The sequence below is a fragment of the Sinocyclocheilus anshuiensis genome, unplaced genomic scaffold (assembly GCF_001515605.1).
Source record: "Sinocyclocheilus anshuiensis isolate Anshui unplaced genomic scaffold, SAMN03320099.WGS_v1.1 scaffold1623, whole genome shotgun sequence".
NCBI classification, from domain to species: domain Eukaryota; kingdom Metazoa; phylum Chordata; class Actinopteri; order Cypriniformes; family Cyprinidae; genus Sinocyclocheilus; species Sinocyclocheilus anshuiensis.
Genome location: NW_015553403.1, coordinates 1,162,694 through 1,176,773, shown reverse-complemented (window position 1 = coordinate 1,176,773; position 14,080 = coordinate 1,162,694). Strand labels below are relative to the sequence as shown.

At 35.7% G+C, this 14,080-nt stretch overlaps 1 protein-coding gene across 1 annotated transcript in view; it reads right to left on the bottom strand.

Annotated features, from left to right (window-relative positions):
• Nucleotides 1-14,080, bottom strand: part of LOC107668281 (TGF-beta receptor type-2-like) — a 25,326-nt gene that overhangs the window by 8,387 nt on the left and 2,859 nt on the right. The window contains exons 2-5 of the mRNA XM_016460100.1: nucleotides 10,509-10,665; nucleotides 9,624-9,818; nucleotides 8,060-8,177; nucleotides 812-953 (exon numbers count right to left, since the gene is read on the bottom strand). Of these exons, the coding sequence (XP_016315586.1) occupies nucleotides 812-953; nucleotides 8,060-8,177; nucleotides 9,624-9,818; nucleotides 10,509-10,665 (612 nt within the window). The remainder of the gene's footprint in view (nucleotides 1-811; nucleotides 954-8,059; nucleotides 8,178-9,623; nucleotides 9,819-10,508; nucleotides 10,666-14,080) is intronic.

The window sequence follows — 14,080 nt, the reverse complement described above, 5'->3', positions numbered from 1 at the left end:
ATATATATATGGCTCATAATGATTAAGTCTTATTTATTCGAATGGGATTAGAATAATGGAGAAATTCTAATAAATATTATCTATCCAGACGGCTTCATTCATCCTGCGCAAGTACAAAAGCATTTAGTACTTCTCAAGATGAATATATAGCAGGCCGAATTTTCACTTGGCAGCCACTGATCATTTTTCAATGCAGGAAAAACCCTAAACAACAACACAATCCCTCCCTCTTCCTCAATTTCCATGTGCATCCATGTTTATATTTACCCCCATAACTAATTACAGTTTCTGTTGTTGTATTTCATACATATGAGAGCATAAATGCTCCATGAGAGCTATATGAATACAGTTTTTTACGCCTATATGTAAGCGCGCCAAGAATATGCTAGCATCTGTCTTCCCACCTGACCAAAGAAGGGAAAATTCTTAGGAAGCACTTGACATTTCACACATTCCTTACATTCCCCAAATAGAGTGAGGAGTATGCCGTACCATCTCTGCTCTTGTTGAAGAACGGCTCCTCCAATAACAGGAAGCTGCAAATCGGTCAAAACACATTGTGGGCCGCAGTGGGCTTTCCATGCAGTGTACTCAAACAATAGCCCAACGATGGTAGCAAAAAAAACAAAGTACCACTAACAGAACCAGACAAAAAGCAAGCCTGTTTTCATCCCTGTTCTCCTTGAGGGACAATTACAGGCAGAATGGAAATAGAATAGCATTGTCTCAAGTTTACTAACTATATTGGTTTAGGAAATGCCAAAATAAAAGCTGTTTCCAAGTGAGATCTCAATGATGTTTCTGTACTCACCTCCGATGGCGTTACACCTGGACGTGATCTCCCACAGCACCAGGGCCATGGAGTAGACATCGGTTTGCTTGAATGACTCGATGTTCTCAAGGTTGATCCTTGATTCCAGCACTTCTGGAGCCATGTACCTGGCTGTACCCACCTGAGAATCAGATGCAGGACACTTATTTAACCGTATAGAAGTTTGATATTGTATATCTCTGAATGGCATGACCACATGAACACAGCATTTAGTAAAAATAATTTCATTTTTATATTTTTATCAGTTATATTATATTAATTAACACACACACACACACACACACACACACACACACACAATATATATATATATAATAAAAAAAAATCTGAAAATATAACTAGTAATAATTGTGATAATTGACAACACAATTATTATTATTATTATTATTACAACTTATAAAAAGAAAAATAATTATTATGATTGTGTCAACACAAATTTATTATTATGTATAAATCCTAATTTATATGATCATATAACACAAATAATAACAAATAATAACACAAATTTAATAATAATGATAATAATTGGTAATATTATTATTGTTGTTGTTTTGAGGGTACCAAGCTATTTCGACATCTTTTCTATTCCTTTAAATTCAAAACACTTCAGCTCACTTTACTTTAAGAGTACAAAAGGTCCCACCAATGAACCAACAAATCTAAAATGTGATAAATTAATCACAACCTTAGAACTTTAGACTAAACTCCCTTTGAATGTTTTTAGGGGGTCACTGTCTGAGACCAACCGAATGTTGACATACATCAAAGCACTCCGGGTAGACGGTGCAGAGTCAGGTGATTGTTAGCTAGTTCATTACTGATTCACTCGCCGCGTTTGTCTTTTCATTTTCAGCCCATGAATCATAAATCTGAGCAGACAGTTTGAACAAAGGGCGCACATACATAAAACACACACATTTGCACATGGTGAGATGCCTGAAGGGACTTTGCTTGCAAGTTATGACACGACATCCCCACCACTGTAAATCTGCACAACTTTAGGTATAGAACACGCCAACGCTTCACTTGGCACTTACCAAGCAATACAATCAAGTGAATCTAGGTAGTCTTGTGCTGCACTGGGGTTGATAAAGTGTCAGTTAAGCTTCAGGTTATAGACTCCATTAAAGAATCAGATTCAATATTAATAGAATAAAATAGGTACAATTTTTAAATTGAATTTTTTTTTTGTTTTTAAAAATGTTCTTTTTTTTAAATTGTAAAGCCTAAGGTTTAATCAACCAACAGTGCAACAGTGACTGGTCTATTCCCATTCATTTTTGCATAGGGATTTAAAATAAAAACCAATGGTACAATATAAAACCACTGACTTACGGTCATTTGTTGCAAGTATAACAACGATATATATTAAAATATTAGAAAAATATTCATTTATGTATATGTAAATATATAAGAAGCCTGTCTTAATTAAATCATTCACAATATTTTATGCGAGTGGACGATTGCTGCTGATCTCTTTCATTCTGATGTGTTTTCCTGTTGGTGGATCTTAAGTTAAAATTAACTTCATGGTAGGAGTGTCTTGAAAAAAATTATACAAACCAATCGATTTCTCAATAGAGCGAAAAAAACATTGACTTTGACTTTAAGGAACACCTGAGGGATGCACTCTATTGCATACTTGCGCATTTATATTAAATCTGAAGAAATTAAATTTATATTCCATACATGCATTTACACTACGGATCAAAATAATTTTTGGAATAATTACGATTTTTTTTGTGATGTTTTTTATTTCTAAAGATCATGTGACACTGAAGACTTGGCTGCTGAAAATTCAACTTTGCCATCACAGGAGCATGTTTTTTGTGTTTTGCTTTGGTACCGAAATTGGTACCGAGAACTCTGGATTCTCACTGGTATTGGTACCGAATACTGAAATTTTGGTACCGTGACAACACTATATAAGAATCAATGCACTGTAAAATGGTTACAGCTCAAAAAACTAACAGTTCATTCTGTATACAGGAATTTCAGATACCAAGAAATTTGAATGACTATGAATCTACATAAAAACACGTTAGACAAACTATTTTCACCCAAATGTTGCCCCAATTATCCTAAAAGAGTTGCCTGAATAAACAATGCCATATTTGGCTTTCCAAATTGTTTTCTTCAGAGGCGAATACTTCAGAGTTTAACTCATATTAACTGTGTAAGACAGAAATGATGACAAATCAATATTTGTTGTGTTGCTAATTGATCATTTGTTAAACAAGAAATCTTTAGTTGCCCTAACGACAATTTACTGGCTGAAGGCATTTTGCTGATATTTTGCATTTACCGAATGATCATATTTAAATTGGCTAAACATTGTAGTATTACTGGGAACATTTATAAAAATAGTTAAGCGAATAAAAAAGTAAATAAAGTAAAGCTGAGACAAATTGACTTAAAGGACAATAATAAAATGTTATGATATTACAACACATTTAATAATAAACAACTAATTCTATTATTATTTTGATTTAATTCAATTAGACTAAACAGTGTGGTATCACTGGGAATTTGTAAAAATCTAAGTAAATAGATAAATAAATTATTATTATTAAAATAAACAAACACATTTTTTTAATAAAAATAATTATAAGCCTAATTAACAATTAGTTTATAAAATAACAATAATAATTATTATTATTTTGATCAAATTAAATTTAGCTAAACAATATAGCAATACAGGGCACATTTGCAAAATATGTAAATAAATTCATAACATGTTATTTACTTAAACAATAATTGAATAGAATTTTATTTAATTTAGAAACAAAATAACTATAACTTGTAAATTAATATACAATTAATGTATTAAAATAATAAATATATAAATAAAGCAATAATAAAAAATCAAAAAGACCAATTATAAGATTATTATATATTATATTGCAATATCTAGACCAGAAAAAAGTATTAAAACTTGGCATTTGATAAAATTCAAAAGATCTCACTGCATTGTGTTTTTTTTTTTTTGTGATGATATCTAGTAAAAGGTAGTGAAACTTTGTGACCTTGAGCAAAGTATACTCTAAGTCATTTTGGATAGAAGGATCTATCAATTGACTACTTAGCAGAGAAGTTTAGAGCCATTTAAATTATCAGCCATAATAACCATCTAGTTACCTAGTACCCAGGTTAACTGAACTCTTAATCATTAACTCAGTTTTTCCTGTCACACAAGGGAGCTTGAGCAAAGTTTGCACAGTGAGAGACTGTTCTGTGACTTCATGCTTCAAGGGAAAGTTTACTCTGCTACGACGTGCGCCTGCCAACCTGAGGACTGGCTTGGAAGCCCTAGCACTGCAGGTTCAATCCAGAGACAAAGTGAGAGCTGCCAACTACGTGGGCAGAGAGTGGAGTCAGTGTTTCGTCTGTCTGCATTCTTCCATCAAACACACAGACACGCCTTATCATTGAGACACAGACATGAAAAGAACAGAAATGGATACACAACACTGGGAGAGGGAAACCGTCAATAAATGCCAAAGCGTTTGGCAGACAGAAGAGTCAGCAAACACATGCAAAAAGCATAGACGTGCGGTGCAGAGGGAGCACTCAACTCTTCACATACAGCAGCAGAAACCTCTTCTCGAGCCAAACAACCAATATAAACAGGCATGAAATCACAGTGCCTTTTTCAGCCACATAAAACAGGATGCCAGCCACACTGCTGCGGTCCATGACATTATCAGCTAATAAGAGGCACTTTTCTGCAGGCTCCACTGTTAAATGCACCACTGTACATCTGTGCCAAGGTCTTAACAAGAATCAAGTGGATTACGCTTTCCAAAGCCCCTGACTCACAAGTTAATCTATTAAAATTTAATTGCTTCTCACGACCAATAGACATGTTTCTCATTAGTGCTTTAGCGAACACCACTAATACTACTACCATTGCTCACACTTACTGGAAAAGGATTCATTAAGGATTCAGAATTTATCTGTACCATATTGGGTTTTTAATTTTAGAGTTGTTGGTTGATATTGTATATTTAATTAGGTAATTTCTGCCTATGTTTACATGACCTTGCCTTCCTGTAGCTCAAGCAGTAAAGTATGGTGCTAGCAACGGCAATGGGCAATGGGTTCGATTCCTAGGGAATACATGAATTTAAAAAATGTATAGCTTGAATGCAGTGTAAGTCACTTTGCCTCTACCAAATGCATCAAATAAATATGACAGGAAAAAAAACTTTGATTGGTCTGATAAAGAGCCATATGGCTCAAAACATCAGAGTTGGTGAGAACTTGTAATAAATAATTTTTCTATTTATGATTTCTTTTTTGACTGCTGGATGTGCACACTTTTTGTCAAATTTTTGCAAACAAATCTGTTTTTCATGTTGTACTTTACAATGTTGTGATTCCGAGAGGCAGCGCCTCCTCAAAAAATTGGATGAGAAAAAAATTTGTAGTACAAAAATAAAACAACGCAATGTTACAAAATACATAATTAAAATCAATGGGAAAAGTCACGTGAGAGGAGTCAATGCCTCTATCGCGATATGATTGGATATGACTGGTTATGATTGGCTCTGATTGGTTCATGCAATAAATCCTGCCTCTTGTGTTTGTGCGCGTTCCGCGTTCGTGAATCAGTCTGAATGAACAATATAATGGTGTTAATAGGAAGACTATTTAAAAAAGTAAACAACTCACACACTTAGATATAATATAAACAACTCACATACTTTTGAATAATGTGTGTATAATGTCCTCATTTTTATATTTTGTAAATATTTTTATAATTAAATTAAATTAAAATACAAAATGTAAGAATAAAAATATAATTAAATATCCACCATAAAAAACGTATAAGAAAATATGGCAGTACTGACACTGTAACAATGAAAATAGCTTCATGATTAACTTCTATATAAACTTTTGACAGTTCCTCCTGTAACCCATCAGGATGAAGAAAGTTTTTGGGCACTTGAAATATATGCTGTAGCTCCTTCAGTACACAAAGGGATATCTGAGGCACCTTTAGTTTTCACAGAGTATTTCCACCTAAAAAGTCCACCTAGGCCAAAAGCAGTGCAAGCTTGAATTTCTGTTTATTTGATTCAGCACAAAAAAAAATAAAATTGTGAAATTGCTATATGACAAAGCTCAGCTGTGCAGAATATAATTATGAGCTGGTGTGTACACCCTGCAGCTGCCATAATGAAGTCCAAAGAAACGGCGGCATCTCCAGTCGAATACAGAATAGGGAGCTTATCACTGGAACTGTTATGGTCCAGGAAAACAATGCCTGGCATTTCTGGAGAAATATGCCATGGAACCGTTCCAATAAGTAAACATGGACTTCCTGCGATACTTCCCCACTCTGGCAGGGAATGAGGATGGAATTACAGCCTCCCTCGACTGCTTCTACATAGCAAACACTACAGGCATCAAACACCTGCTCAAACAACATCTTTTTGTAACATATATCCGCAAAGTAAAATCGGTAGAATCTGTCTTCATTAGCTTATGATAATTGTGTTTACATACTGAAAGAAGGAAGCACACTCGCCTCAGGATACCCCATACCTCAGAAATCCCCACGTACTGTTTTAGGTTTTAGAAGAAAAGGAAAGGACGTGTCGTGTGGCCAAGTGTGGTATCCCATACTCTGAATTTGTGCTCTGCATTTCATTTAGAAACCATACAATGTGGATTTTCCTTGCTTAAAAAGAAAATAGCTTCATGATTAACTTCTATATAAACTTTTGACAGTTCCTCCTGTAACCCATCAGGATGAAGAAAGTTTTTGGGCACTTGAAATATATGCTGTAGCTCCTTCAGTACACAAAGGGATATCTGAGGCACCTTTAGTTTTCACAGAGTATTTCCACCTAAAAAGTCCACCTAGGCCAAAAGCAGTGCAAGCTTGAATTTCTGTTTATTTGATTCAGCACAAAAAAAAAAAAAATTGTGAAATTGCTATATGACAAAGCTCAGCTGTGCAGAATATAATTATGAGCTGGTGTGTACACCCTGCAGCTGCCATAATGAAGTCCAAAGAAACGGCGGCATCTCCAGTCGAATACAGAATAGGGAGCTTATCACTGGAACTGTTATGGTCCAGGAAAACAATGCCTGGCATTTCTGGAGAAATATGCCATGGAACCGTTCCAATAAGTAAACATGGACTTCCTGCGATACTTCCCCACTCTGGCAGGGAATGAGGATGGAATTACAGCCTCCCTCGACTGCTTCTACATAGCAAACACTACAGGCATCAAACACCTGCTCAAACAACATCTTTTTGTAACATATATCCGCAAAGTAAAATCGGTAGAATCTGTCTTCATTAGCTTATGATAATTGTGTTTACATACTGAAAGAAGGAAGCACACTCGCCTCAGGATACCCCATACCTCAGAAATCCCCACGTACTGTTTTAGGTTTTAGAAGAAAAGGAAAGGACGTGACGTGTGGCCAAGTGTGGTATCCCATACTCTGAATTTGTGCTCTGCATTTCATTTAGAAACCATACAATGCGGATTTTCCTTGCTTAAAAACGAAAATGTGGCTCTTTAAAATGTACGAAACATGCAATGAACTTTCCAAATAGTGGTAAATAAGGTTATTTTAGTGCATGCCTAGTGCACACAGCTGTTTTGCCATGTGGTGGTGATGTCTCTGCTTCAAGTTACACAGACAGGAAACCACATGTCTGAGATCCTCAGCCGTCCACACAACCAAAGCCAGTAGAAAGTCTGCCTGAGACAGCACAGCCTGGCTAGCAACAATGCAGCTGCTTTAGAACGTTACGACAACCTGAGCTCACATACCAGAGCATGTTACACGCTATGAGCCAGTGCTAAATAGTTAGCATTGTACAGCTTGTGTGTGGTAGATAAACATGTTCTGCGACCAAATACATTAACACTGTCATGTACATTACCATGCCAATCCCTCCGAGAGTTGTCATTACAGAAATATATTTCAGCATAAACTGCATTAAAACATTTCCTTTTTTTTTTTTGGTCTGCTAATGACAGTAATCCTCAGTTATCTACAGTTTCTCCATTTCCCTTTTTCTAGACGAAGCTCCATTCATTTGTCTTCATGCAGACAGACTGTTTCTGATGCAGCATTCACATATGCAAACACCATAATGGCTTTGAATGTGGTAATGAAATCTTGCAGGAATATCCTACTGGATGAAGACTGTGGATAGACCAATACATCAGTCACTATTTATCCACACAGCTGTTTTGCCATGTGGTTGTGATGTCTCTGCTTCAAGTTACACAGACAGGAAACCACATGTCTGAGATCCTCAGCCGTCCACACAACCAAAGCCAGTAGAAAGTCTGCCTGAGACAGCACAGCCTGGCTAGCAACAATGCAGCTGCTTTAGAACGTTACGACAACCTGAGCTCACATACCAGAGCATGTTACACGCTATGAGCCAGTGCTAAATAGTTAGCATTGTACAGCTTGTGTGTGGTAGATAAACATGTTCTGCTAGGGTTTGCAATTGATTTATTAGCTCAGTTGAGTGCCGTTTATCTAGTGTGGTGAAGTGGAGTGTAGCACAATCAAAACCAAAACTATCTGAAACACGGTTCATTATTTATACACTAACGCAGTGTTTCCATAGTCAATGTGATGTAGGCTGTCACTTGCCAATTTGCAGGCCCACACGGAATCTGTGACTGCAGAACGCTGCAGATTTCCACTGAATTGGAATGTCTGTCATTCATAAAATTCTTCAAAATTCCTGACCTTTTCATCAGAGTAATTTTAGCATTATTTATATATTATTATAAAATTGATTAATTTTTGAATTCGCTTTAATTTTTATATTTACAGAATAGTTTAAATGCGAGTAATTTTGTTATGTGCTTTTGTCATTTTTATTAGTTTTTTTTCATACTTCCATTTAGGATTTAGATATTTTTATTTCAGTTTTAGTAATTTAACTTGTTTATTTCAGTTAGTTGCCAAAATGAAACAGTCTAATTAAGCTTTATAAGTTTATGTTTTTCCATCTAATATTTATATTCTATTTTATTTCAGCTTTATTTCAGTTAGCGAAAACTATTTTTAATAGTTTTTGTTTTAGTTAACAATAAAAACACTGTTTGGCATCTAAATGCGAGCAACCCATTTTATTTCTGTAATCTACTGTATTTCAGAACGATACGCGATGTTCAAAAAGATAAAAATAAATAAATTGTAGGGCAGGGCATGATTTTATCCATCTGGAATTGATTGGATTGTGAAAAGTGGGCGTTACCAGAATGGGGCCAGGTGATTGGAAGAGGAAGGGTTTATAATAATTACAAATCATTTTTTATGTCAGTCAATAAAGGAAAGTTGTTTCTGAGTCAAAGCAGCTACATTTTGATGTAATCATTTTGTAAATACCCCCCCCCTCCAAAAAAAAAAATGTATATAAAATATTTGTAGTTTTTAAAATAAAAATAAAACTGGCAAATAATTATCCACAATCAGACAAGGAACATGCATAAAAGTAAATAGAGTCACGCTGTATTTAAATCGTTTCATTATGCTTTCACCTCCCAATAAATATGTACTTTTCAGCTCTGTTTAAAGTTTTATGTTTAAATCCATTCTGCAGTTTTTTCTTAAAAATCAGCAGAGAAAATGTGATTCCGCAGATACCATCTGGGCCTGTCAGCTGATTCAACCTGAAGTACCTTGCTAAAGGACAAAATAGTTTGAATCTACAAATTTCAGCATCTTAAACCACTATTATTAATGACACAAAAAGGGAGGATAGACAAAGCTAGAAAGAAGGAATGAAGAAAGAGACTAACGGAGCGTGAACATCAGTATGTCGTTGCACTCCTCGGCGTTGCAGGAGCAGATGTGGAAGGGGCCTCTGTTTGACATCCTCTTTTTTATTTCACACTTGGTGTTGTTGTAGTTCTCCACCATGATGCCGTAGAGGGGCTCAGATGGGTTGTGGCACAATGTCTCAATCGTGTTGTTGTCATCACTCTTCCTCCTGATGTCATCGAGAGCACACAAATATAAACACATAGACTGTTATTACAGGGATTATGATATCAAAGGACAGCTCTTATGTCAAAATAATTATTTTACATTCTCAGGTGACTTTGACAATAAAAAAATAAACTGCATGTCCCCTTGTTGTTATATCAGTAAACATAATAAGCACTTAGATACAGCAATGACTTGTTGCTATATTTAACTGCACTGTTTCCATAATTGAAGACAACATGAAATGGCATTCACAGCACATTTAACCACAATGTCACATATTTCATAGTAAAACAGGACACTTGATAAAATTTATTGGTATTTAATTGGATTATGAAGTATTAGACTTTTATATTATTGGATAATATTATTTTTCCCCCTCACCATTTGGCCTTGCTTATGTAAGCAGAAAAGAAAAGTTGTTTCAGAAGTGGTGAAAGTTCTCACATTTTGATTAAAACTACCACTTTTTTTCTTTAGAACAATATTTAGTGAGAATAAGCATATTTATTAAGGGCCCATTTTGATTTTGTGTAATTGTTTAAAAATATGAGAATAATACTGCAAGCTGTGAACAAGATTCATTGGTGTTTTTTTGTCTGTTGTGCAAAGCAGATGCTTTACACTTGCATACAACAGATGTTTCACACTTCATAAAAAGTTGTGTAAGAATATGACTTGAACAGTGACGTACCAGATAGCCACACAGATTTCTTCGGCATGGGCACAGATGGATGTGATGCTGCAGTTGCTTTCACAGGTGCCGGTGCCTTTACAGTCGGATGCCTCCACGTCACAGAACTTACACAGCTGAGGAATCCGTATTGGATTATATAAAGGATGCATCCCATCTAAGATAAAACAGAAACAAGGTCACCTATTAAAACAATTTATTCTTATTAAACATTTCTGATCCAATACTGCATCTACTGTACTGCCCTTGAATAGTGTCCTAAACAGTGTTGGGTACCGAAACCCGGTACCAATACGGACATAAGAAGCATCATCAATGGCACTGCACGTGAAAAATTATTTCCCGACTGAGAAAACGCATATGAACTCAAGTCGGAAAGCTCTAATAATACAAATCCAACAAATCTTTGCTTCTTGTCACAGAATGAGGCAGAAAATATGCTCCATAGGCTACTTTAAAAAGAATACATCAATTAGCAATGGATTATAAATATACTTAATTATTATGAAAATACCAGAGATGGCTTGAATAACACAGATAAACTATATTGTCGCAGTCGAGTCTTTATTGTCTTTGTTTTATCATTCAAAACGTTTATACGTTCGGTTTACTCAGTTACAGCTATAATAGCATGTCTTTGTTCATATAAGGGATTTCCTGGAGGGTCATGAGTTCCGCTACTTCTGTGATTGGATATGTGGAGTTTCTGTGCGAGGGCGCCCTCTGGCGTCCAGTATGAATGAAACAGACATCATGTGTTTATAGTGCTAATGGCCAATCCATAATTTTTTGGGGAATTTTAATTTTAATTTTTTAAATAAGTATTGGTTAAGGCACAATATGGCACCGGAACCGTTTTAAACGTATCGATTTGGCACTGGTATCGAAAAAAAAAACAAACGATAACCAACCTAGTCCTAAGGGACCATAAAAGAGTACAAGATTAAATGCTGGCTGCTTCTGTTATCAGATATACATGCTGCTCGCTCTTTTATCTGCTTTTCAATGCCCTGTTTGGACGTGCTTTCGTCTCCAGCTCCCTTGTCAGGTTCCTGAGACTCTGACCTAAATGCACTGATGCGATCAAGCAAACACCAGCACAGAGAGACCAAACCGCGTCAAACTCATGTCTCAGAGAGTAGAGAATGACATCAAGACCTCACTCAGCTCAGTGGAAACGCTATGCTACTGCCACTGGTTTAATCTGTAAATCTAGAGAGCAAAAATGTGAGTTCAAAAACACACAAGGGGTTACTAGTTTGGGGTTGCATGAGTCATTTCTATGGGTGTATGGTTTTTCAATTTCAGTGTGTCTGCATTTAGCCAATCCATAAGTCGTCGTTAAACTGTATTATGTAATTTGTTTGTTTAGCTGCTCTTTGGAGTACCACACACCTCCTAGACTTTCTTGTGATAAAAGGCCACCTTGGCTCTCCGGGACTGAAAGGGGCACCAGTCATTCAAACACACTGAAAGACCTAGAAGTCAACCCATACAACAAAGCCCAAATTATATTTAAACACATTGATCATAGTATAGTAGACTAATTAAAATTGCACAGTACTGTTCTAATGTAGGGTTTCTCAACTCTGGCCCTCGAGGTCCACTTTCCTGCAGAGTTTAGCTCCAACCCTGGTCAAACACACCTGAACAAGCTAATCAAGGTCTTCAGGATCACTAGAAAGTAGGGAAGTCAAATCGTTTAATCCAATAAGTAATATATGTGTGTGCATTGTGTATATATGTATACATAAATACACACACATACATGTATATATTTAAGAAATATATGTAACATGTATTTATATTTATATATAGTATAATATTCATTATATTTATGTTATATTTATATTTATATGCGTTAAAAATAGAAATAATAGAGGTTGAAGTACTAGAATTACTGAAACTTAACAGATTTAAATATAGAACTAAACAGAAACATTAAAAACATAAAACTGACAAAAGCACATAAAAAATGACTAAAAATAAAATTTTACTGGAAACTGAAAAAATGAAAATAAAAGCCAATTCAAAATATACTATACTATACGCTATAACAATATATAAATAATACTAAAATAACACACAGCGTCACACAGCGTTTACACTATATACCAGTAGAATATCAGTTATCAGTCCAGTTTTGTTTTTATTTATCATATGGGTCAATATTGTATATTTAATTCTGCATGCTCATTTGACCCTTTTTAAACTTTAGATGACCTTTGCCATCATCTAACACTCATTTAAAGTTAATCTACAAAAACACTAGTGATTTTACTGTTAAATTTAATCTTTAGCAAATCTCAAAATGAACTTCTATGTTTCATACTGTAAACTATAATGGTGTGATGCCTATTCACTTGTAGCATTAAAGTTATATATGACAGTTTTTATTGTTTTGTTTGTCATTTATTTTGAAGTGAAATAGTATATTAAATTTACAATAATATTAAATTTAGTATACTAAATTTAATATTATTGCATCCCTAGGTTAATTAGCTGGAAAGCATCCAATGTGAACTCCACTCTCTGCTCTCCCATTGGTTGTTGCTGTATTCACATATGAATGAAGTCACTTACGAATCACTATCAGTGTGATAAAAATCAGCCTCTTAAAATTGAAACCGGAGTCACCTGCAGATCAGTCCAGCAGCACTAATCCCTCACGTTCAAGTCACTGATGGGAATCGTTTCTGATACAGAGAAGGCAGCACCGTAACATGGTAGACAGACAATCACAAGACCTCCGACCCCCATTTTCCCTTAACTCAGCTCTCTCTCCTCAATCTGTCTCCACCGCTCATCTGGAAAGCACAAAACAGGTGACCCAACCAAGGAAGGAAGCACAGATAGGGCGGATGTGTGGCTTTCCTTCCACAGACAGAATAACAGCCAAGACACTTCTACTGACCAACCAATCACTACACAAACTCATCTTTGCAACATTAGCAAATATTCAGTGTTGGTTCATCAAGTTTTGTGGCATAATAGGTTTGTTTTGACTGCATACTGCAAATTAAAACTACAAATACAATACCATCTTGTCTTAAGGTCAATCCACTGTCATTTTTTTGGCTGCTCTGTTTTATGAGCTGGGCAGATAAGCAGGACTATGTGCCCTTTTAGCCTCTGGTTCGAGCCAAGAGGGGATTGTATCGGCCACGAGGATACGAAGACAAATATGGTCAAATCAGATGCCGCCATTTTGAGGTTATGTGACCCCTCTTCTCATCCTGAGATAGCTATTTCTGAGTTCTTGGCACAGAGGCCCGTAGAGGCTTCGGTAAACATAAGCTCGGATTCACAACCTTCATCCACTTGCCTGGATCTCACATGGCTTCAATGGCCTACAGAGGAGCTTTTTTACTCTGCAGGCACTGCTCACTGACTCTTTATCTACTGCCTAGCCTGACTGGATAACATTATATACTGCAGAGCCATTACCTCACACTATTTCCTTTGGACAGTATGCATAACATAGCCGAAATGATTAAATTTGAACCTGAGGGATATGTTTTTTAACTTAAAATATGTTATTCTTATCCAGAGGGCCACATGGAAATTACTTA